The 22517-nt window shown below is 58.9% G+C and overlaps 3 protein-coding genes and 1 pseudogene across 3 annotated transcripts; all 4 read right to left on the reverse strand.

The window, feature by feature from the left end:
- Window positions 1–646: 646 nt before the first annotated feature.
- Window positions 647–7184, reverse strand: ICAM5 (intercellular adhesion molecule 5). Its single transcript, XM_024134252.2, has 11 exons — window positions 7103–7184; window positions 5916–6185; window positions 5413–5733; window positions 4904–5191; window positions 4255–4509; window positions 3885–4133; window positions 3159–3401; window positions 2802–3080; window positions 2461–2700; window positions 1785–2051; window positions 647–1039 (listed from the first exon to the last, which is right to left on the reverse strand). The coding sequence occupies exons 1-11, from the start codon at window positions 7182–7184 to the stop codon at window positions 765–767; spliced, it is 2769 nt and encodes a 922-aa protein (XP_023990020.1). The 3' UTR covers window positions 647–764.
- Window positions 7185–8722: 1538 nt separating this feature from the next.
- Window positions 8723–10218, reverse strand: ICAM4 (intercellular adhesion molecule 4 (Landsteiner-Wiener blood group)). Its single transcript, XM_007104302.3, has 3 exons — window positions 9514–10218; window positions 9090–9395; window positions 8723–8966 (listed from the first exon to the last, which is right to left on the reverse strand). Exons 1-3 carry the CDS (start codon window positions 10091–10093, stop codon window positions 8848–8850), a joined length of 1005 nt encoding a protein of 334 aa, XP_007104364.2. The 5' UTR covers window positions 10094–10218; the 3' UTR covers window positions 8723–8847.
- Window positions 10219–11373: 1155 nt separating this feature from the next.
- ICAM1 (intercellular adhesion molecule 1) lies at window positions 11374–19721 on the reverse strand. The gene is made up of 7 exons (XM_024134138.3): window positions 19382–19721; window positions 17511–17771; window positions 13158–13466; window positions 12499–12786; window positions 12164–12418; window positions 11706–11954; window positions 11374–11622 (listed from the first exon to the last, which is right to left on the reverse strand). Exons 1-7 carry the CDS (start codon window positions 19446–19448, stop codon window positions 11396–11398), a joined length of 1656 nt encoding a protein of 551 aa, XP_023989906.1. The 5' UTR covers window positions 19449–19721; the 3' UTR covers window positions 11374–11395.
- Window positions 19722–21910: 2189 nt separating this feature from the next.
- LOC112067646 (heterogeneous nuclear ribonucleoprotein A1-like) overlaps window positions 21911–22517 on the reverse strand; it is a 5195-nt pseudogene continuing 4588 nt past the window's right edge.

Genomic DNA, 22517 nt, shown 5'->3' on the forward strand with positions numbered 1-22517 from the left:
GGGGGCGGGGACGCGGCTGATACCCTACGTGTCTCTTCTGAATCGTGATGGGCCAAGTCGAAAGGCAGCTTGCGGGTAAACTGAGGCACCGCGGATGGACACAGGATGGAGGAGGCCTTGAGGGTGGGGCAGGGGTGTACCGTGTAATACGACGGATATCGCAGCGGCTGACGCTCGGAGCTGCAGCTTCGTTTACCCATCCCTGCAAGGCCTCAGAGCTGGGGCGATGCGCAGACCCCTGGGAAAGGGCCTCCACCCATCCAGGGAAGGCAGCCTCAGCTCCGCCTGGAAGCAGGCCTGGGGGAAGCACCCAGCTCCCACCCCCAACATTAGCCGGATTAGAGGGCAGCGCTGGGCGGAAGAGATAAGCAGTAGAGAGGGAGGAAGGAGCCAGGTCCCCACCCCCGCCCAAGGGTCCAGGGAGAGCACGAAACAGAGCACGGAGAGCGCAAACTCCCGGTCACATCGCGAAATGGCGGCTTGGACTGTGCCTGACACATAGTAGGCCCTCAAAAGCAAAAAGGGTTTTTTTGAATAAATAACCCACAGGGCTGGGATTCGAACCCTGCGTTGCTTCTGCATCGCAGACTCAAACAGATGGAGCCGGAGTCCTTTATAAAAACTTTATTGGGGAAGGGGGGTAGAAAATGGGGGGTGACGCCCCTGGAATTGAATAAATAAATAAATAAATAAATAGAACAATAAATAAGCCCCCGTGTGAGTCTGGTGGGCGTCCCCCGGCCCGCGGGGAGAGGGGAGCTGGCTCACGCTGACGTCAGCTGGATGGCAAAGACCTCGCCCCCCGCCGGCGCCTCTGTGGTGCCCGCAGCCTCAGTTGAACCTTCGGCGCCCCCGCCCCCGCCGGCGCCGGCACCCGCGCCGTTGAGACACACGGCCTCACCCGAGCTCTCGGCCTCCTGCACATTATATTCGCCCTTCTTGCAGGCGGTGGACTGCACGTAGAAGGCCAGGCCGGCCCCCGCGGCCAGCAGCGCCGCGCCCCCAGCCGCGCCGCTCACAGCGACCCATAGCCACGGACCTGCGGGGTGCAGACGCTCAAAGAAGGTAGTCGAGCTCCCCCCACCCGTCCAACACGCCAAGCCCGGGCCACTTCTGCCCCTCGCCACAGGCATGAGGTCAGTTCTCACGCGCCTGGCAGGGAGCCCCAGGGAACCCAGCCTTGGAGGAAAGGAGAGACCCCAGTAAGCCCACTCCAGCTCGGGTGAGGCCCCAGACCCATTTTATGGGCCACCCCATCACAGGGAGGATTTAAGCCCCTAGCCCCAGAGATACCCAGGAAGTCAACCAAGTCTCCTCACCCTCAAAAGGATGGTGGGGCGGGGGGAACCCAGTCATTCCTCCACCCCAGCCCCAGAGATAGGCGAAGCGGGAGCAGGCTCCTGCTGGGCCCCCACCACTATCCTCTGCCTCTGTCCCTCTCCAAACCCCCTTCTCCACAGCCACACGGTGGAAGGTGAATTGGATCAAGCCTTCACCACGCAGAACCCACCCAAAGTTAAGTCCCTACTCACAGCAGTCACAGCCCCGAAGGTTCCCTTCCCTTGGGCTCCAGTCAGCTCCCTCTCCTTCCACTTGCCACCCCCAACGCGCCATCAAAGCCCCACCCGCCAGGGCGCCCCTAATTTCCACCCTGGCTCACTTCTGTCTCATCTGTGGGGACTAAGAGGGAGGCAGGGACGGGGTCAAGAGTCCCAAGGAGCAGGTCACAGCCCCCCTGTAGATCCCTCGCCCAGGCCCCCCCCACCTCCCCAGCTGCTACTTACCAGCCACGCGCACGGTGATGCGCCGGCTGTGGCGCCCATGCGCGTTGGTGGCTGCGCACTCATACTCGCCGCCGTGGCTGCCCATAGCGCCCGCCACGCTCAGCGTGCTGTTGTTGCTTGACAGGCCGATGTTCAGCGCCCCCGGGGGCGCACGCCAGCTGATCTGGGCTGGGGGCCAAGCCTCGGCTCGGCAGGTCAGCGTGAAGTTCCCGCCTGGCCGCACGCCTCCTGGAGGCGAGGCAGCCAGCTCGGCCACGACGGGGCGGTCTACAGGGGACAGGAGGCTGAAGGGACCAGCCGCTGACCGAGCGCCCCCTCCTGAGACCGCCCCTCCTGAGATGAGCAGGCGAAGATCCTGCCTCGCTTCAGAGCCCCCCTCCCCCTACAACTGGACTGCTGTCGGGACTAAAATCCTGAGCCCTGCTTCACTGAATGGAAGGAGGTGGGGACCCACGCCAGGGCCCTTCAGACCCAGAACTTGAGGGGGCGGGGGCGGGCTCGGGCTCTTGTTCCCTAGAGTTTTCATTACCCTTAACATTTCATGTTAGGGCCAGGATTCCTTGTCCCCAGAAATGGCACTGGGGAGGTGCCCTTGAACTACCCCGGGGAATCCCACCTCTTTTAATCACTGTTCTAGAGACCGGATGCCCCCTATCTGGTGCTGCCCGCAACTCACATTCCACGCCCACGGTGACTATCCGGGCGTCAGTGCCGTGCGCGTTGGCGGCCAGGCAGCGGTAGATGCCTGCATCCTGTCGGGACACGCGCAGCCGCTGCGGCCGGGGCGCGCCCTCCCGAGAGCAACGCACTTGTGGGGAGGGGCGACCCCGGGCGGAGCAGGCCAGCGCAGCAGCCTCGGCGCCTTCCAGCCACGTCTGGTGACTTGGGCAGGTAGATTCATCCATTTGCGGTGGCGCTGCAAAACAGCCATGGGGTGGGGGCGGGGGGGCTCGTTGTTCAGGGAGAAGCCGGGACCTGGAACACCCCCTACTCCCCGCCCGCCTGGGCCTCGCTCACACTCCGCGCTCACGGTGACCGTCTTGACCATGGAACCGTGCTGATTGGTGGCGTTGCAGATGTAGGTTCCGGGTGCCAGTTCTCTAGGGATTTGAGGGGCTCTGGGACCAGGGTCTGGGGGTGCCAGCGGCAGCAGCACCCCCTCACTGGTGCCTCCGGAGCCAACGCACTCCACGCTTGGCTCTGGCTTCCCATCCACCTCACAGGAAAACAGTCGCCCAGATCCTTCCACCCATGTCCAATGGCTAGGGCAGCTCACCTCCTCAAAACTGGGGCCATCTGGGGGACAGAGGGACTGGAGGTCAGGACAGGGTTATTCTGACGTACGCCATCTTGCCCTGTGATGTCCCCACTCACATTCCACTGTGACGGCTACATTTTTGGCTGCAGACCCTCGAGCGTTAGTGGCTTCGCAGCGGTAGGTGCCCGCGTGCTCCCGGACCACGCGCAGTAGGCCCTCGACGACCCTGGCTTCCCCAGAGCGCACACAGTTCACGTTGGGTGGCGGGACCCCATGGGCCACACAGCTCAGGGAGGCCTCTGTTCCTTCCAGCCAGGTAATGCGTTCAGGGCAGCCCACACTGTCCAGCGCTGGTGCGTCTAGAGAGGACAGTGTTGTTGAGTTTGGGGGTTTAGGGACAGGTCTAATGTCCCTAGGCCCTTTTTCCCATCCCAGGCGGGCAGGCTACGCTCTGCACAGGGACACCAAAGCAAAGGAGTTTCTCTCCAGTCAAGCCGTGCACTGTTTCGGGACTTCCTGAGCCCTGAAGTGTGCTTTTTTCCTGATTCCTACAAAGTGCCCACAGGACCCTCCCCAGTCTTTAGCTTAAAAATTGTTAGCCGGTTTGGAGCACCCACGTTTCCAAGACAGCTCAAACGCCAGGCCCCAGGGGTCTGTGGACACGTCCACCCCTTCCCCTCCATCCTTCTCTAAGATCTTCCCCTAATCCGGCTCACCAGCCTCTTGCCTTTCTCAAAATCCTGCTCAAAGGCACGCCTCAGACCCTGTTTCCTCCTCTGTAGTCAGGCCACCCCTAGACCCTGAGAACCAGACAGAGGTGCGCCCTATGCACCTCCACTCACACTCCACCGTCAGAGTCACGTCCTTGACCGCCTGGCCCTGGACGTTGGTCGCGGTGCAGCGGTAAGTTCCAGCGAGCGCGCGAGTGACCGGACCCAGCAGGCCCAGGGCCAGCACCGCCCCGCCGTCGGGCCGCGCACAGTGCACCGAGGGCTCTGGGTTTCCACGGGCCTCGCAGCGCAGCGTCTGCTCTGGTCCCTCCGGCCACGTCCAGCTCCTGGGACAGTCTGAATCGTCCAGCCGGGGGGCGTCTGCGGGCGGGGGCATGGGATACAAGAGGCTAGACGTGGACCGTGGGGAAATCCTCCACTTCCATGACACGGCCAGAGACCAGGCAGGCGGAGGTAGGCGAGAGGTTAAAGGCCAACTCACATAGGACGCGCAGCTCGGCGCTCTCGTTCTTGCTCAGGGTCTCCCCGTCAACTTCGAGGGTGGCGTCGCAGAAGAAGCCACGCCTGTCGTCGTTCTCGGTGGCGTTTAGCTGGAGCTGGGCGGGCTGTCCCGGGACCGCGGCTGGAATTCCGTCTAGTGTGACTAGGGCTCGGGCTCCGGCTGCGCAGGTTACCGTCACCATCTTCCCCTCGGGGGCGTTGGGCTCGCTCAGGGTCAGGAGGGGTTCCGGGAAGCCTGGAGGCGGGGCATTGGCCGGGAGACCACTGACCATGCCCCTCCTGCGGTTCAAGGCTGCCCCTTATCAGCCCGAACCTTCCCCACTCCAGCCAAACCGTGGGTACCGTGCCCTGCCCCTCGGGCTGTTCAGGCTCCTCTCCCTTCTCGCCCCGCCCCTTTGAGGTGGTCAGGCGACCTCTCTAGGGATCCTCGTCGGGTTTGCGACCTTCCCCTTTGGGCAGCTCAGACTCCGCCTCTCCAGCTACTATTGAGTCTTCCATCTGCCCCGACCCTTCGGGACTCTCGGGCCACGCCTATTCCGATACCAGGGCCCCACCCACTATTTGCCCCGCCTTCGCCTTCCTCTGGCTCCACCCCCGAGGCGCCGAGGCCCCACTTCACTCGCTCTTACTGTAGACAGTCACGTTCTCTTGGGTCTCTCGACTCTCGCCCCCCAGGGTCACGTTGCAGACCAGCTGCCTGGCGCCCTCCTGCTCTGCGCTAGCTGTGGCTGAGGCAGTCGCCATGAGAGCGTCCCCCTCGAGGGTGACATCGGGACTCAGCCTCTGGTCCCCCAGCGCCAGGTAGACCTCAGCCTCCGAGGCTGGAAACAGCCCGTCCATGGCGCAGCTTACGGGTCCTTCTGAGCCCACTTCCAAGAGCCGCGGGGCAGCGAGGCGAGGGGGTTCCGGAGGCAGGGCTGTGAGTAAAAGAACAGAGCTTGAACTTATGTATTGAACGCTCAATACGTTCTAAGCGCTTTACAGGCGCTCTATTATGGTATTATCCTCAAGGCACAGAGAGGAAAATAACTTTCAGCTGGTGAGTGTTAGGGTAAGAATTAGAATTCAGATTTCTCTGCCTCCAAGCTTCTTAAACATCGGCCCGACCCGCCTTGGTCCCCTTCTCACACCCACTCACCGAAGGTTCGGAGCTCTCTGGGGGCTGAGCTGTTTTCAAACAGCCCCAGGCCATGCGGCCGAAGGTCCAGCTCCGCACGGCACGAGAAATTGGCCCCATGGTCCTCCCTCCGAGCCAGCACCGTGGCTGTGAGCACCGCACCCCGCGCTCGGGGTGGCTCCCCGGAGAAGCCGCGGCGGATCAGCTCCTGGGCGCCCCGCAACAGGGTCAGTGTGAGACTCCCACGAGGCCCAGCGCCGGGGACCCTACAGCTCAGGGTGAAGTTCTCGCCCACTGGCTGCCAGGCAGGCAGCGGCACCAGTTCTACACGATCCGGCCGTTCTGCAACGGGGGAACCACGGCTGTTGGAAATGCCAGGGCTCAGCACGACGTGGCTTGGAACCCAGGGGCCAAGAGGGGGAGGGCGTGCCGATCCAGAGGGTGGGGCCTGTAGGAGAGGACCCCGTGACCCAGGGGGCGGGGCCTGGAAGGGAGGGAAACTAGCTTGGCCTCTGAGAACTCACGAAAAGTGCGAATGAGCCCACGCGCCTGCAGTGTGCGTCGCGCGCAGCGGAAGAAGCAGACGGGCTGGGTCTCCGGCTCTCGGATGTCCACCAGCTGCCGCGCCAGCCAGCGCAAACCCCTCTGGGTCCCATTCCGGCGCAGCGAGGTCTCCAGGCCACCGCGCTCGGGCCGTGGGCAGTTGGTGCTGCAATTCAGCCACAGCGATCCCCCGCGCTCCACGAGCGCCACGCGGGGCTGTAGGTCCGCCCAGAAAGGCTCTTGCGCGACCACTGCCCGGAGAAACGCGAGCTCAGCCTGGGAGCCACCTCCCTGGGATCCAAGAGTCCCTATGCAGACTCAGGATTCCCAGGGAATGAGCAGAGGCCACAGCCAGGAGTCCCAAGTCCTGCCCCAGGTCTCAGGTTTACAAGCGCGCTCCCACGGTCCAGACCTCGAGGGTGTCTCTGGTACATTGCAGCGGAGAGCCCTTCTCTCCAAGGTGCGGATGGAGAGACGGGGAAGAATGGGGGGAGGGGAGAGATGAGAGGAAACATGGGGTTTCCAACGCACACAGCAATGCTGGGAAGAGGGGACCCCGGGTGGGGGAAGGGAAGCGGTCTGGTTCTCACGGTTCTCGCCAGGAGACGGGGAGACTGGTTGAAGTGAGGGCAAAAGAGAGATGAGGCTGAGTCAAGCAAGGCTAAGGGAGGATTCCAAACCCGGGTGAGGAGTACGGAAAGAGGACGCGGGGCTGGGCTCATGAAAGGAACCGCGGGAAGAGCCGATGGACTCGGTTGCCAGGGCTCCGGGTGGAGCGGGAACAGTGCCTCGGAGTCACGGCAGTTGGTGAGATTGGGTCTTCGTGGATTTCGAGTGGTGAAGATGCCAGTCCGTGGACCATGGTGCATAGGAGAGCGTGAGGAGGTACCCCGGGAGGGGACAGGGGAGATAATGGGGTCTCCAGAGCACCCAGGATCTCGAAGAAGGTAGGGTAGGGACCTGAGTGAGCGAGGAGTCCGGAAGCTTGGTCTCCAGTGTGTGTGTGGGGTGGGGGGGGAAGAGGGATAGAGAAGAAGGCCCTGGGCTCAAGGTGGGGGCAGAAGCGTGGGAGCGAGGCGAGGGAGGAGCGGGGAGGGGCTTGTGGCCGCTTCTCAGGTCCAGAAACTACGACCCCGCCCTGTCCACCCTGAGCCGGACCGGCTGTTACCTGAGAGATCGAAGAGCCCCAGGCCCAGGGCAGCCCAGAGGCCGAGCAGCGCCCGGTGCAGCCCTGGCGAGGGTCCTGGCATCGCCGCCGCGGGGGAAGCGCAGGAGGCGAGGGGAGCGCGAGCGCTGAGCTGGGCTAGAGGACTGCGCGGCGCGGCGGGTGGGGTGTGGAGGAGGCTGAGTTGCGCTTGGGGATTGGTTTAACGTTGGTAACTTGGTTTCCAAGGAGGGGGCGGCAGCAGAGGCGGCGCGGGGAGGGCGGGAAGGCGAGCGTGCACCAGGCTACCGGCCTTGATGAAGGCGTGCTGGCAGGAGCGAGCGACCCCCAGGGTCTACATGGAGGCCGGCCCCATTGCCCGGAGCCTTCTGGGGGCGGCTGCGCACTCCAGCGTCGTCCCCGGCGGCGACGCTGAGGTGGTGGGGATGCAGGGTTGCCCTTCTCAAACCCCCACCCCACCCCTTGCTTAGATGCTATGATAATGAGCTGGACTCCGAGCTCCGCCTCCACATTTAGCCCCTCCCACCAGCCCCCCCTTGGAGCGGAGATGGGTTGGGGGCTAGGAGAGATTTGAGACGCGCAGGCTGGGGATGAGAAGGCTCTAGGGGAGGATGTGGGGATGCCTCCCTCACTGATCCTTCCCCCTTTTAACCCCTGGGAGCTGAGGGTTACAGCTACGCCTCTAGTCTTTCTCTGGCTCCGCCCCCGCACGCGACAGAAGGGGCGGGGACGAAAGTGACAGCGAGTTGGGAACATGTGTGCTGGCGCGCAGCGTTCTCGGGCGTCTAAATTAGGGTCGGCTCGGCTCTGGGTCTGTATTTACCCAGCGTGCAGCGGGCACGAGTCTACGCGACTTGTGTGAGCAGGAGCCGCCAAAGAGCGCCTATGAATCCTCTTTCTGCTCGGCGGGCGGGGCCCTGGACCACGCGGGCCTCGCCAGGCATCCACTGCAGGCCCCGATTCTGCGTCCACGCGAGACCAAGAGACCAACTGTGCTACTTTTGACTCCGCATCTGGGTTCCGGGTTTGGACACCCTCCATGTGCTCACCAGGCCCGGTGACTATCAGGACGTTTCCAGGATGCGAATCTGCGACATACAGCACCCCCCACACACCCCACCATCTGGTTGCTCCTTCCCCGCAGTCAACACATGGGTATCTTTTCTGCGTATCCACGTCCCTCACAAAGTACATTTGACCCAGCCCACCTGTGCTCTCACTCCCAGAGCTAACGGTGAACTATGGGGCTTAGTTCTCTCCCCACCCCTGCCCTCCAGGGAAGTGCAGGGTCTAAAGGGCGGGGGGGAGGGGCGGGTAGGAAACTTAACATCCAATCAGAGCTGCTGCGTGGCAGCGCTGGAGCCAATCAGGAGAAGCCATACCATGAACCAGCCTTCCCACAGCCTAAAGCCCCCCTGGGCCCATGCCTTGCCCCTCTGCACCGCACTGATAGTGCCCACGGGAGAGGTTTCTACTACATCGGCTGGGAATGCAGAGGGAATGGGGCTCCGGTATGGGAGACCAGAGTGAAAAACCTCAGGTGCCCTCAGGGAGACAGGAATTTGGAGAAAATGATAGAGGCAAGGCCAAAAAAGAAGACCACTTCAGTCAGAGGAGGTGCACTAATGGGGGACCTTTATGCCCAGGGGCAGAAGCTGGCTGAGGAAGGCTTTATTGATCCAGGCAAGGTTCCCCCAAATGTTCCAGATTCCTTTTTCCTCCAACTCAGCCAGCATGGACCACTGCCTCTATGACCGAGACTTCATCGATAGGTACTTTCTCAGGCAGAGGGCCCCCACTACAAGAAGGATCCCCACAAGGGCTGCGATGGAGGTGGAGGCCAGGGCTTTGGACGCAGGGCTCCAAGCTGGAGACAAGAGGGGAGAATTAGGAACAGAACACTTGGAGGTGTGACGACCCACACGGACATGCTCTGGCTTGGCCCACATAACCCTTCCCCACTCTTCCCAGGGTTATAAGGGTGCCTCACCGAGGACTGGCAGCGTCACGGGTGCCGAGCTACTGAGGACCACCAGGCCATCGAGATTGAGTCGGGCGTGGCAGGTAACGGGCTGCCCGAAGTCACCGGGCCTGGCGCGTAACGCGTAAGTCAGCGTCACGTTGGCCAGATCCCGGCCGGTGAAGCGCTCCAGGCTCTCGGAGTAGATGACCCGGCCACCGCGCCTCAGAGCCACCACCAGGAAGCCCACGGGGAACACGTGCGTCACATGGCAGCGCAGAGTGTACTCACTGCCCATTAAGACCGGAGACTCCAGGATCACGCTGCTTGGCTGTTCTAAAGCAAGAGGGGGCCGTTGGGCAAGGTCCGAGGGCTCCCCCTAGCGCGACTGTCAGTTACCCCCGCTCCGTCCTCCTCCCCTCACCCCAGCCAGGCCTGAGCCCCTGTCCCTCACTGTAGGCGGTAATCCTGGCGGTGGCCCCCCGCGTTTCTCCCGCGCAGGTGACGAAGCAGTGCACATCGGAGCTCCAGGCCCTCACATCCAGCAGCTGGTAGGATACCCAACCGGGCCCACTGAGCGTGTCGCCTCGCCGCAGCTCGGTGCGGAGGCTGGAACCCTCCGGTAGGGGGCAGCTGCTGCTGCAGTTGAGCCACACTGAGCCCCCCGGCGGCACGGCCTTGAACCCGGGGCTTATGCGCACCCAGAAGGGTGCTGAGGTCTCCGGGGGCGCGGGAGAGGGGCCTCCCGGGCCTTGCGTCCGCGCACCCCGGCGCCTCCGCGCGCTCCCGCCTCGCGGGTAGGAGGGCGACAGCAAAAGCAGCAACAAGAGGAGGAGCAGAGACCCCATGGCAAAAAGCCCGGACTGAGGGGCCCCGCGCCAGGGAGCCAAGGCTGGCTCTGGAGATAAGGAGGCCCGCAGCACCGCCTCCTCAGCCCCACCCCGGGGAGAGAGAGACAGAGGCTCCGGGGGGCCCCGGAGCCCTGCGGTATACAGCCCACTCCCACAGCTTAAGAATGGGATTCTCCACCCCATTCTAAACCAGGTGTCAGCGTGTTTTTCTGGAGAGGGATCTTTAATTTTCACTAAAGTCTCAAAAGGCCCTAATAAACCCCAGATTTGGATTAGAGCCTGAGGGCTGGGCCTTGAACTGGCAGCCTTCTCTTGGGGCAGGAAGTGGGAGGACAGGCTAGAAAAGGCTCCAGCTGGACATGACACCTCCCCTCAACTCACACAAGGCTGGAAGGATGAAATAGCTTTATTAGCACAAGGGAGAGGCTTCCGCAGTTGGGAGGGGGTTCTCCCAGGCCTCTCCTCCCCGCTGCCTGCAGGACCCTCATCGCTGCAGGAATTTGGAGCTGCAGACTGTTCTGTTCTTGCATGGTCCCACTGAGATGGAAACAGGTAGGACAAGGCAGGGACACACAGGGGTTGGGCACAGTTTCATGGGACTCCATGGTTTAGCTATCAAGGAGTGAACACCCAGGTTTAGGCATGCCACCAAGTGTCATTGTAAGCACTAGCAGACATGGGTATAGGTGGAGAGGTGGATTATCCGAGGTCAGTGCCAGTGCTGGGGTGTAAGGGCTCAGTGGGTCATTTCTGGGCATGCCACCAGCTATACCTTGTCACCATTACTAATCCCTTTCTGGGAGAGAGCAGCTTGGCCAGTGGAGTGGGAAATTCTAGCCCCACTTAATCTTTTTGCCAGGCACTCTTGTGCAGTGCACAGCCAGTGCAACTGTAGCTGGCGACCATGAATGAGATTAGACTGAGAGCTCCCTGAGGGCGGGAATCAATGTTCTTCTTGTTTACCATTCTAGCCCACATAAAAGGCACTCAATAAATAGCTAGTAAAAGAACAAATGAATAAATATGTCATCATCAAGAGTTGGGAACAGTCTGTGGACAGCAATGCTGGAGCTGGCTTCTGTCAGAGGACGTGTGGGGATTTGTGTTTCGGTGCTGCATGTGTCTGTGCAGGGCCACTTCTCTCTTAGGACTGTAAGGCCTCAGCACACGCAGTAGGGGGTGAGTTTCAATGTTTCCCAGTTGGGTGTCCCCACGTTGGAGGTGAGGGTCTCCATCAGACACACTCCGGCCAGGTCAGACTTTGACATCCCTCACATTCATGCCCTGAGCCTTGGCCCCTTCTTTTGTCTCAGTCCTGTGGCGCCACATCAGCTGTGAGGCCTGGGGGTTATAAGTGTGCAGGGGCCATGACCCCAGATGCTGTCTGTATCCTGACTGAGGCCTCTCTCCTGTCCTCTGGCACCCTGGGAAGGTGGGTATAGCTGAATGGCATATGTCCACCATTGTTTGATGCAGCCCTGCTTGTCACGGTTTGGGGGCTGAGGAGGTCCTGTCCTGAGGGGGTAGGCTCAGGGCGGCGTGGCTGGTAGTGTTCAGTTTCATGGCAGCCTCTTCCTGGGCCTTCCGGGCCTTCTGTAGCTCATATTTCTGGATCTTCCTCTGGTAGTTATAGATGTAAGCGGCTGTGCCCACAGTGACCAAGATGATCACAGATGCCACCGGAATGACGATGGCCATGTTATTCTGGTGGTCTGTGGGGAGGACACAGGGGGCGGTGAGGGTTGAGCTGCCCTCACTGCCCCTGCCCTGCCCAGCCCTGAACTCCAGCACTTACAGATCACCTTGATGACAACTTCACGGGTAACCTCACCGCGAGTGCTGGTGGCCCGACACTGGTAGGTGCCTGCCACCTCCCGCTTGACGGGCCTCAGGTCCCCAATGGGTAGCAAAGCCCCATCCTCTTTCCGGCTACAGTTCAGCTTGGGGGTTGGGTTCCCCCAGGCCTGGCACCTCAGGGTCTGCTGGGAGCCTTCCTGCCATGTCCAGTTTCCCAGGCAATCCCTCTCATTTAGTCGGGGGCCATCTGAAGAAACACAGCAAGATGAGGGACGGGGTCAGGGACCAGGACATCACTCACCATCTAGGTTCTAGGTAAGAAGACTTAGGTAGGAATCTGGGGAAGGGGCTCACCAGGGTGGGGGTGGGAGTGGGCCTTGGTGGAGGCAGGAGTTCTTGGGGTCTTAGGGGTTGGGCCTTGGAGGTAAGGGATCATTGTCTAGCGGCCCCACTCACACAGGACACGGAGCTCCCGGGTCTGGTGCTTGAGTACCACCTGGTCAGCCACCTCCAGGGCAGCAGAGCAGAAGAAGCTGCGCCCGTTGTCCTCGGCGCTGGCATTCAGCTGCAATTGGACCCTCGGGCCCGGAGGCCTGGCTGGGGCCCCGTTCAGTGTCACCACAGCTCCAGCCTGGGCCTCACACCCCACGTTCACCGTAGTCCATTCCGAGACCTCGGGCTGGCTCAGGGTCAGGTTGGGAGCCGGGAAGCCTGGAGGTGGGGCACACAGTGAGCCCCGCCCCTGGCATTAGCCCCACCCCTTCAGAAGCCCCACCTGGGTTTCTACTTACTATAGATGGTCACGTTCTTCCGAGAACTCCGGCTCTGCCCTCCCAGATTCACCGTACACGTCAAGTACTGGACGCCTTCTTCCTCCACATTTCCATTGACCCAGGCTTCGGCAAAGAGTGAGTCATCATTGTACGTGATTGTGGATTCCAGCCTCATGTCCCCCAGCGCCAGGTGGACCTCCGCCTCCGAGACTGGGAACAGTCCATCCAGGGTGCAGTTCACCGGGTACCGTGTGCCCACTTCCAGTACCGGGTGGGTACGAAGGTGAGGGTTGGTCGTTGGTAGGACTGGCAAGAGACAGTGGGTGTAAACAGAGAGGAGACAGACATCCTGAAGCCCTTTCCTGGGGCATTTTCATTCCCCCACCTGGAACACCCTCTTCCCGGGAAACTGTGGCCTGGGTCACCCTTGTCCCAGGATACGTGTACCACTTGCCCTGGGTCACAGCCTTCTCAGAGGATCCTGCAGTCCAGGCACCACATCCCAGAACACTCCACCCCAGTGGCCAAGATGATGTTCTTCCCAGAAGCCTTTGCAATCAAGGTTGCCACCTTCTCAATGCCCCCACGGCCAGGGGCCTCTCCTTCCCAGAGACCCCGCACCCCAAGCAGGAAATCCCTGTCATCCCATCCTCTCTGCTGGTTCCCCAGTGCCTCACCAAAGGTTCGGAGCTTCCTGGGGGCCGAGCTGTTCTGGAACAGTCCCAGCCCTTGGGAGCGCAGGTCCAGCTCCGTGCGGCAAGAGAAATTGGAGCCATGGTCATCTCTCCTCATCGGCACCGTGACCGTGACCTCGGCAGGCTCCCCCTTTCCCGCTGGCTGCCGGCCCAGCTCCTTCTCCTCATGAAGCAGCACCACGGTGAGGTGGTCCCGGGGGGCCCCACCGGACACCATGCAGCGCAGGATGAGGTGCTCGCCCACGGGCTGCCATTGGGGCAGGGGGGCCAGCTCCACGCGTTCCGGGAACCCTGGAGAGGAGGGGAGTGTTGTTTGAACTGGCTGGCCGCCCACCCACAGGAGTGTTGGGGCCCTGGCTACATCTGTTCGGGAAGTCTCACCACGCTCTCCCCAGAACACACCGAAAACCACCTAAGCTAGAGAGGAATGTTAAGAGCTTCAGGATAACCCAGTAAGAAGTCCCCAAGTGGTTGTGAAGGAGGCAAAATAATTTTTTTGTTGTTGTTGTTTTTTTATTGCGGTACGCGGGCCTTTCACCGCTGTGGCCTCTCCCGTCGCGGAGCACAGGCTCCGGACGCGCAGGCTCAGCGGCCATGGCTCACGGGCCCAGCCGCTCCGCGGCATGTGGGATCCTCCCGGACCGGGGCACGAACCCGTGTCCCCTGCATCGGCAGGCGGACTCTCAACCACTGCGCCACCAGCGAAGCCCCAAAATAAAATTTTATTCGCTGCAGTGTCTGAGAGTGAAAAGTGGGAAAGAATTTCGAAGTCTATTGCCAGGAGTCCCGGCAAATAAATACAGTCCATTTAAGCTGTCCAGTCTCTAGACGTTGTTGTAAAAAGACTCCTGTTCTTCATTCTCCTCTTTTTGGCCTTACCATTTTTCTCCATAGTATCCCTCACCTCTGAGGTACAAGATCATCTACTCAGTTAATTTGCTTTTCCACTATTCCTGCCATGGAATGTCAGCCCAGGAGGGCAGGGATCTTTGTCTGTTTTGTTCCCTGTTGTATCCTTGACACCCAATAAGCACTCTATTTTTGGGGGGGGGGGCCACGCCCCGTGGCTTGCGGGATCTTAGCTCCCCGACCAGGGATCGAACCCATGCCCTTGGCAGTGGAAGCGCAGAGTCTTAACCACTGGACCGCCAGGGAAGTCCCTTAGGCACTCTATGTTTGTAGAAAGAATAAGGTTGAGCCTCCCACACCGATTGGAGGCCTTTCAGGAGCTTGCTTTTAAGGGTTCCCGAATGAACCGTGTGATCCCCTGAACTGTTAAAAATCTAAGAACAACCCACAGACCCTCAAAATGAAACCCTGAATATCCCCTGAAAACACCACACGCGGGCTTGGTTTCCGCAGGCCAGGGTCTCCATTCTGCATGAGGTAACAGAATTCCAAGCCTGGATCGCCAGTGGAAATTGCCAGCAGAGCCCCGGTGAGCTGTGGCTTAGCCTGAGACTCACCCCCCGCCAACCCCAGGCTCCCTAGGGAGGGGTCTTGAAGCCTCCCACTTTTAGTCCCTTCTCAAGAGGCCCTGAAATGTCACTTAAACAGTAGTGATGTTGGGAGCTGATTTTTGGACATGAGTCCACCTTCTCCTCAGGTTGCCAGCCTCCTGAATAAAGCAACCTTTCCTTTTCCAACCTAAGGAAAATACAAAAAAAAAAAAGCAGTGATGTTAAAGTGTCAGGAGCCTGGAGTTGATTCCTAGCTTTGCTGGTTCTTTGCTATGGCCTGTGGGGGAGTGACTTTGCACACTGGCACAGTCCCAGCCCTCGAGGCTACAGAAACGCCTCAGTTTTCTAAGCTGTAACCTGGGGCTAATGAAGGTAGGACTATTATTATCGTTATTATTAGGACTATTATTAATCCACTTCAGAAGTTGAGAGTGACTGTAAATGGGCATGAGGTTACTTTTTTTTTTGACTTTTGATTAAATGTTTGTTCATTTTAATTTTGCCTTTTTAAAAATTTTGAAGCCAATATATTGTGTTTTCCACATCTGAAATTTTTTTTTGTGGTTACTTTTTAAGGTGAGAGATATGTTCTTCTTAAACTAGATTGTGGTTGTACAACACTATAAATACTCCAAACTTCATTGCAGTGTATGCTAAAAGCTGTTAAAAAAAAAAAAAAAGGTTGAGAAAACCCTCAGACATCCAACTATTACCTCTGACCATCTGTTGCAAACTCCAACTTGCAGAGCTGACAGCCCCCTCAAACCACAGCCTCCAAATGGAACTCACACCTTGGAACCCAGATCCTTGCCCTGAAGGCCAGACTGGGGGAGGAGGTCTGTTCCGCCTGTACCTCTCCTTGACTCCCCATCTTTAGTCCCTCACTAAGTCCTGGTCACTCCACCCTTCAAATATTTGTCTGCCCCTCCCTTCTTGTATGCGAAACTGCCCTCAACATGCACGACCAGGACTGGGTCCACGGGCAGCTGCTCTCTGGCTTCCTGTAAGGTCAGCCCTCTGCTCTGGATCCCTGGCCTGCTCACACACCCTCCATGGCTCCCAGTCACCCTAAGAAGAAAGTCTCAGCTCCTCGGCCTGGCATTCAAGGTCCTGCCAAACTCAGCTCCAGCCACACCGATCTGTTGCTATTCAGTCCCTCTTGCCTCCCCAACCCCAGGTCAGCATGTTTCCCCACTCCAAATCTTTGCCCAGGCTATTCCCTCTGTCTAGAATGCCTGTCTTTACCAACTCCTACGCATCCTTCAAGGCCCAGTTAGGGGTCACCTCCCGCAGGAATTACAACTCTTTCTAGAGAAAGCTCAGCCACCCAGAGATGCTCCCTCATCTTTACACTGGCAGTGGGGCAGGACCAAGCTAGAGTCTCTCCTAGGTGACCCCTTGCTACTGTGTGCAGCCATCTGTTCCATTTCACAGACGTGAAAACTAAGGCAAAGTCTGGCACCCAAAGACGGAGAAATGTATCAGGGCCAGGACTCAAACCTGGAGGGTTGGGCTTTCAACTCTCAGGGAGAGATGCAGAAGGTCCTGTGAAGAGGTTTTCTGGGGGTTTTCAGAGGCCACCGGGAATGTTTGGGGACTTCCCTCACTTGGTCAGCAGCTGCTCAGACATCCTCCAAATCAGAAACAAAGCTGATGTTTGCCCCAAAACTTCTTTTACGCAGGCACTGTGAAGGCGGAACGTCCTCCAGGCCTCACTGCATCATTACACCCTTCCGAGGAGGTCTCATGTAAAAATCAACCAGGAAGCCACGTATTACCCCCTCCCCGCCCCCCCACATCAGAGTCACCCAGTTAGTGAGGCCCATGCTGGGACTAGAACCCAAGGCTGTCTGATCCCAAGGCCAGTTGGCCAGTTCTCTTTCTTTCTTCCTTTTTTACTTTGTTTTGTTTTCATTTGAATTTCATTTATCTATTTATTGCTTACAGTCATGCTAACTCACTGTCACACTTCAAAATGCCTAAAGTAAAAAACAGGCACATTGGGCCTTCCCTGGTGGCGCAGTGGTTGAGAGTCCGCCTGCCGATGCAAGGGACATGGGTTCGTGCCCCGGTCTGGGAAGATCCCACATGCCGCGGAGCGGCTGGGCCCGTGAGCCATGGCCGCTGAGCCTGCGCGTCCGGAGCCTGTGCTCCGCAACGGGAGAGGCCACAACAGTGAGAGGCCCGCGTACCGCAAAAAAAAAAAAAGGCACATGGAGAAAACTCACCCCCTGCACTCTCCCGGAGCCCTGCACCTTCTCTCCTCACAGCCAGCTAACATTGTCATTTGTTGTATTTCCTTTCAGGGCTCTTTAATGCAGAAACACAGCCTCCCTGACCCCGCCCCCATGGCTCCCTAACACTGTAGTTGGCATGCCACTCATTCTGGGCATACCTTACTTTTGAACTTGCCAATACGTCTCGGAGCGTCTGTCTCATTCTTTTACACGGTTGCATACTATTCCATGGGATGACTGAACCACAGTTTCTCTCCCCAGCCCTCTACATGTGAGTGCCTTGCAAATTTTTGCCCTTTCAGATCAAGCCACGGTGAATAACAGCACACTCCCTCAGTACCCTTGTGGGTGGGGACACCTATAGGCCCAATTCCCAGGACTGGGTTTTCTGTGTCAAAAGACCCACGCATGTGACATTTTGAGGACTGAATCCATACTTGGAAGTCACCCCCAAGGAAGTTCAAGGAAGGGTTCTAGATGACAATGAGACTTTCCGAAGATGGGCCCCCTTGCCCTTCAGTGAGACCCTGCCCCCCCGCCAGCCCCAAGTAACAAAGGCTGTTCCAACCTGCTGGGACTCCCCTGTCCACCTCCCCAACCCAGTCTGCCTAGTCCAGCCCCTGGGCCCAGCCACTCACAGTATACGGTGAGGTTCATCGAATCTGATTGCTGGCCATCGGGACAGAATGAGTAGCATATTGGAGTGCTGTCTTTTTGCACGTCACTCAGTTCAAAAATCTTCCAGTTGTTCCCATGGTCTACTTCCTTCTTGGCCAGCTGAGTCTCTAGGCCCAACAGTGTGTGATTGTCACAGGAGGTACTGCAGTTCACAGTTATGGAGCCTCCTCGGGGTATGATGGCTTTTAGAGGCTGCACTGATATTTGGGCACCTCCAGGCCCTGGAACCAAAAGATGAGGAGGGGTCAGGCATGACAAGTAGGGCTCATCAACATTACTGCATCCAGCCTGTTCCGGGTGCTGGGGACACAGCCTTGAACAAGACAAAACTCTGCTTTCAGTGTGGGAGACAGAAAAATTCATGAGCAAACAACATAATTAATAACTGATGCTGACAAGAGCTTTGGCAAAAACAAAATGGGATGATAGAACAGACAGTGCCTTGGTGACAGGGTAATGTGTGAGCAGAGATCTGGATGATGAGCAGGGGCTGGCCATCTAGAGAAAAGGGAAATGAGTTCCAGGCAAAAGGAGCAGCAAGTGCAAAGGTCCTGAGGCAGGGTGGCTGGAGCAGAGTCACAGGGATGAGTTGGGGGGAAATGAGGTCAGGAAGATCATGCAAGCAGTGTTAAGCCAAGCCAAGGAAGTGTTCTTCATTGCAAGGACAATGGGCAGCCATGGAGGATTTCAGCAAAAGAGGGGCGTGAAGTCAGTGTTCCTTTCACCCCCAAGAGGTCAGGTGGAGGGAGTCAGTCCTCCAGGGATGAAGGGGTTCCAGTCAGGCTGGTTCCTCACCCACTTGGACAACTGGTTTCGCCTCTCAGGACCTCACTTTCCCCATCTGTAAAGTGGGTGAATATAGTCACCCCAACCCCTGCTGATGCAAGTAACTCCTAGCACAGGGCAGGTAGCGAGTGGCTGCAGGTAAGAAGGAGGGGGCTTGTTGGGATTAGCTCCCACAGACTGTGGTGCCTCCAAAGCTAAAAAACAAAGTCTGTCTGAGCCCACCCATCTGAAAAGCCACGCCCCCCCGCCAAAGATCTCTGCCTTCAGCTTTGGGTCTACTCCATCTGGGATGGAGGCGTGTGGAAACAGCAGCTCCATGAATTCTCAAAGGTGATTCTGGGGTCGCTTCCATTTCACAGAGGGAAATGGTGAGACCTGAAGGGAGGTCACTCAGCTAGAAAGTGGTAGAGTCCAGATTAGAGTCCGGATTAGAACGCTTCATTGAGCTGGTAACCGTGGTGTGGTCTGCTCATGAATTTTTTACTCTCCTGCTTGACCACCATTTGAGACCAACTGTCCCCCTTCTCCCCTCCCTCCTTGCTGGAGTTGATACTCCTCAGCCTCTGCTCCCTTGGCAAGTCAGCCCTGGAATTCCCCTGAGCAGAGTCCTGGACTTCCCCCAAGGGCACGGGATGAGGAACAGAATGTCTGTGTGGGGGGTGGGGGGCGCTGTGGGTCCCAGTCTACCTAAGCTTGGCACGGGGCCACATCTCTACACGGTCTGACCACCTCCTGGGGCCAGGACACAACCGCTGCGAGGTGAACGCTCTTAACTTCTCCATTTTACAGCTGAAAAACTGAAGCTCCTCTGGGAGAGGCAGCCCATAGTCCGAAGGCACACAGCAAGCCATGATGTAGGGTCTGGATTTGAACCCATGGCTGTTGACTTTCAATCGATGGCTCTAGCCCCAGCTTCCCATAAACAGCTACCTAAGTACCGGTGTCCCCAGCCGGTGGGGAGCCGGTCCTCCTACCGCTCCCAGGGCGCAGCCCAGATCCCAAGAGCTAGCCCGACGGCAGCCCCACCCACCCACCCCTGACTCACCTGGGAGCAGAGCCCCGAGCAGGGCCAGGAGCGCGAGCAGCGCGGGATGGGCAGCGCCACGAACCATCGCAGGCGGAGGCCGGGCGGACGAGGTGGCGCAGAGGCGTGGGCGCGGACTGTGGAGCTGAGAACCTTGTGGGTCCTTTTATAGCGGCCAGCCAAGGGGGGCCGAGGGGGCGGTGCTGCCTTCCCGGAAACCTCGCGCTTTCCTCTCCGGAACGAGGTCTCTGGCATTTCCGGATTGAGAGGGTACCGGGGGCCGAGCAGGGCTGTCCCCTCTCGCTGGCCGGTCTCGCGCCGGAATTTCCGAATTGAAGTAGTGAGGGCTGCCTGGCGGCAGCGGCCAGAAAACAACCCGGAGACTGCTCCCGGCGCTCGGGGTCCCGTCCCTGCGCTCGGCTACCCTTGATTCTGCGTTTACACAGTGCTTTATTGGTTACTGCCAACCACCCTGGACGGTAGGGACTGTTATTGTGTCCATTCCACAGAGGGGTAAACTGAGGCTCCAAGCTGCGAGGGCATTCGAACTCAAGTCTGACTCCCCAGCGCAAGCAGGCCTCTTTAACCGAGTGGACGGTCCCTCGTTTCGGTGGGGCCCCAGGAATCCTCCTGGGGCGCTCTCGATCAAGGGTGCCCCTCCCCAAAGGGGCATGTCCCCGCCCAGCTGACACCGAGATTTCCTGAGAAGCGGCCGCAGAAAGCCCAGGCACTTTCAGGCGCCTGAGAACCCTGGGGGAGAGGACGTAAGGCTCATCACGTCCGGGGCTCCGCGTCCCCCACCGATGGGCGCTCGCACTCCCCCGCGGCCTCGCTTCCCCTTTCGGCCTCCAGCGCGGGGGCGTCTTTACAGCTTCCAGAAAAAGGAAGGAAGCCGCGTGGCCCTGACGTGCCGAGCCCCTCCGTTGCAGTCCCCAGGCTCCGCGGGGAAACTGAGGCCGCAGACCTTGACGGGGGAGGAGAGAGGGGGCGCTCGAATGCTTGCCTTCTGCGGGGAAACTGAGGCAGCTCCCAGGCCCCGGAATGGGGCGGGGAGAGGGGGCGCTCAAACCCCTGTCCTCTGCTCGCAGCTCCCGTAACTCGAACCCCGGGCGCCAGCACTAAATCTGTGCGGGTGTTTGCCCAGGCTTGTTCCGTTAGGGTGTTTGGGGGACATTGTGAGGTCCCGCGCCGCGTCTATAGGCCGTCCCACGCCACCGCCTCCCCTCAAGCCACGCCTGCGCGTGTGACCGCCCAAGACTCGGCATCCACCACGTCAAGGCTGGGGATCCTGGAGGCTCCGAGAGCGGAACCCCGCCGCCTAAGGCTTCCTGTTGTGGCGCGCGCGCCGCGTCGCCAGGGAGACCTCAGAAGGGCCAAGGAGGTCGCGCAGCAGACGGGGGAGGGAGGGGGCTTCAAGGACGCTCGACCCCTTCCTCCCGGGGAAGGGGCTGCGAATTACTCGCCAGCCAGAAAAGAGTCCCTCGCTCCTCCCCGATTGTTCTTAAGGAATTTCCACGGGGATCTTTCTTCTTGGAGGGTGGAGGGTGTTGAATTCCCGCCCCAAACGGACTGGGCAGAGGCGCAGAGCGGGGGCCGGGGATGTCCCTGGGAGGGTCTGGGAAAATCCTCCTCCGGGGGGTCATTTTCCGGAGGATTTTTACCAGGTTCAGATCGCTGCTTACTTTGGCCTCTGTCCCAGGTGCGCGTGCGGCGAGCTCCCCCGCGCGGCTCTGGTCCCCCTTACAGCGGTAAAATCGTGCTTCTTCCTTCTGTCTCTCAACACTTGCTACGCAGCGTTGATTGAGAGCCTGCTGTGTGCCAGGCATCGTTCCAGGTGCTGGGGACGCAGCAATGAACAGAATAGACCAAAATCCCTACCATCATGCAGAGATCGTCTTAGTCCGGACGACAGAAACAAAAATAAGATATATGGAGACATAGCTTGTGATTAGTGCTAAGAGAAAGTAAAGCAGGGAAGGGAATAGGAAATGTGAAGGTCAATAAACCTTTAAATAGACTACTCTGGGAAAGACTGAGAAGGTGACATTTGAGCAAAGAGCAGAGTCCTGACAATATCAGGGAAGGAATGTACCAAGCAGAGAGCACTGAATGTGCCAAGGCCCTGAGGTAGGAACTGCCTTAAGGAACAGCCAGGAGGCTAGTGTTGCTGGAATGCAGTAAGGGAGGGAGAGAATTGGAGGAGAGGAGGGCAGGGAGGGAATGGGGTAGAGCATGGCCTGGGGAGGACTTTGGCCTTTCCTCTGAGTGAGGTGGGAGCCATGGAGGGTTCTGAGCAGAGGAGGGACACGCCCTGACTCAGGCCTTTACAGGCACCCTCCTAAGACAGCAGGAGCTAGAGTCAGGTGGTGGGGAGGACAGGGTAGAAGGAAGCCAGGAGACTGGAGAGGAGGTGACTGCTCCTGTGCAGGGGGGCAATGATGGAGCCTGGAGTGGGCAATGGCACTGGGGCGATACGGTCCAATTTGGCATTTATTTTGGCAGCAGTTCCAACTGTGTTTGCTGGGATGTGGGGGCAGGCAGAGTCAAGGTCTACTCCTTGGTCCTGGTCTGAGGTCCTAGGAGGGTGGAGGGCCATTTCCTGATATGAGAATGGGGTGATTATAGGGGGCAGTTTGGCAGAAGAAGCATGCACCCCCTAGTCTATGTTCCCTTGTGCTTTCTTGAAAGAAAGGGAAGCAGATGTTACCCATCCTTTTGCTGCAACCACCAGGAAGGGCAGGGCTTCCTCCAGGGTGCCAGGAAGTCTCAGGAAGTTCAGGGAATGGCCCCACTGCAGACCAGAGGCTGTGGACCCAGGGCAGAAGTACCCAAACCCCACTCCATGGCATCATGCCCGCTCGCCCCTCATTCTGAGGTCTGGCGTGACCACCTTGCAGTTCCTTGACCTGGAACGCTCTTCTTCTCGTCCCTGATATGGCCAGTACTTTCTTGTGGCCTGAGCCTCTTCCTAAAAGCTTTCCCGGATGCTCCCCGACTCCCTGACTCCTTCCATCCTGGGCCACACCCTAAATATTCCCTGTTACTCGCTCTAATGGTTTCATTACTGAAATATCATTTACTTGCTGAATTTTTTTTTTTTTTTTTTTTTTTTTTTTTTTGCGGTACGCGGGCCTCCCACTGCTGCGGCCTCTCCCCT

The sequence above is a fragment of the Physeter macrocephalus genome, unplaced genomic scaffold (genome assembly GCF_002837175.3).
Source record: "Physeter macrocephalus isolate SW-GA unplaced genomic scaffold, ASM283717v5 random_715, whole genome shotgun sequence".
NCBI lineage: Eukaryota > Metazoa > Chordata > Mammalia > Artiodactyla > Physeteridae > Physeter > Physeter macrocephalus.

Bases quoted from the DNA above. Each gene is read 5' to 3' on its own strand.
- ICAM5 (XM_024134252.2), bottom strand. From the start codon at position 7,184: ATGCCAGGACCCTCGCCAGGGCTGCACCGGGCGCTGCTCGGCCTCTGG. The intron at 4,510-4,903 runs GTAAGAGCGAGT...CCCCGCCTCCAG, and splicing joins AGAGAACGTGACTGTCTACA to GCTTCCCGGAACCCCTCCTG. The intron at 1,040-1,784 runs GTAAGTAGCAGC...TGCACCCCGCAG, and splicing joins CATCACCGTGCGCGTGGCTG to GTCCGTGGCTATGGGTCGCT.
- ICAM4 (XM_007104302.3), bottom strand. From the start codon at position 10,093: ATGGGGTGGAGAATCCCATTCTTAAGCTGTGGGAGTGGGCTGTATACC. The intron at 9,396-9,513 runs GTGAGGGACAGG...CTCTTGCTTTAG, and splicing joins CGCCAGGATTACCGCCTACA to AACAGCCAAGCAGCGTGATC. The intron at 8,967-9,089 runs GTGAGGCACCCT...TCTTGTCTCCAG, and splicing joins CGTGACGCTGCCAGTCCTCG to CTTGGAGCCCTGCGTCCAAA.
- ICAM1 (XM_024134138.3), bottom strand. From the start codon at position 19,448: ATGGTTCGTGGCGCTGCCCATCCCGCGCTGCTCGCGCTCCTGGCCCTG. The intron at 13,467-17,510 runs GTGAGTGGCTGG...CCTCCTCTCCAG, and splicing joins GATGAACCTCACCGTATACT to GGTTCCCGGAACGCGTGGAG. The intron at 11,955-12,163 runs GTGAGTGGGGCC...GTGTTTCTTCAG, and splicing joins CCGGGAGCTCCGTGTCCTGT to ATGGCCCCCGACTAAATGAG.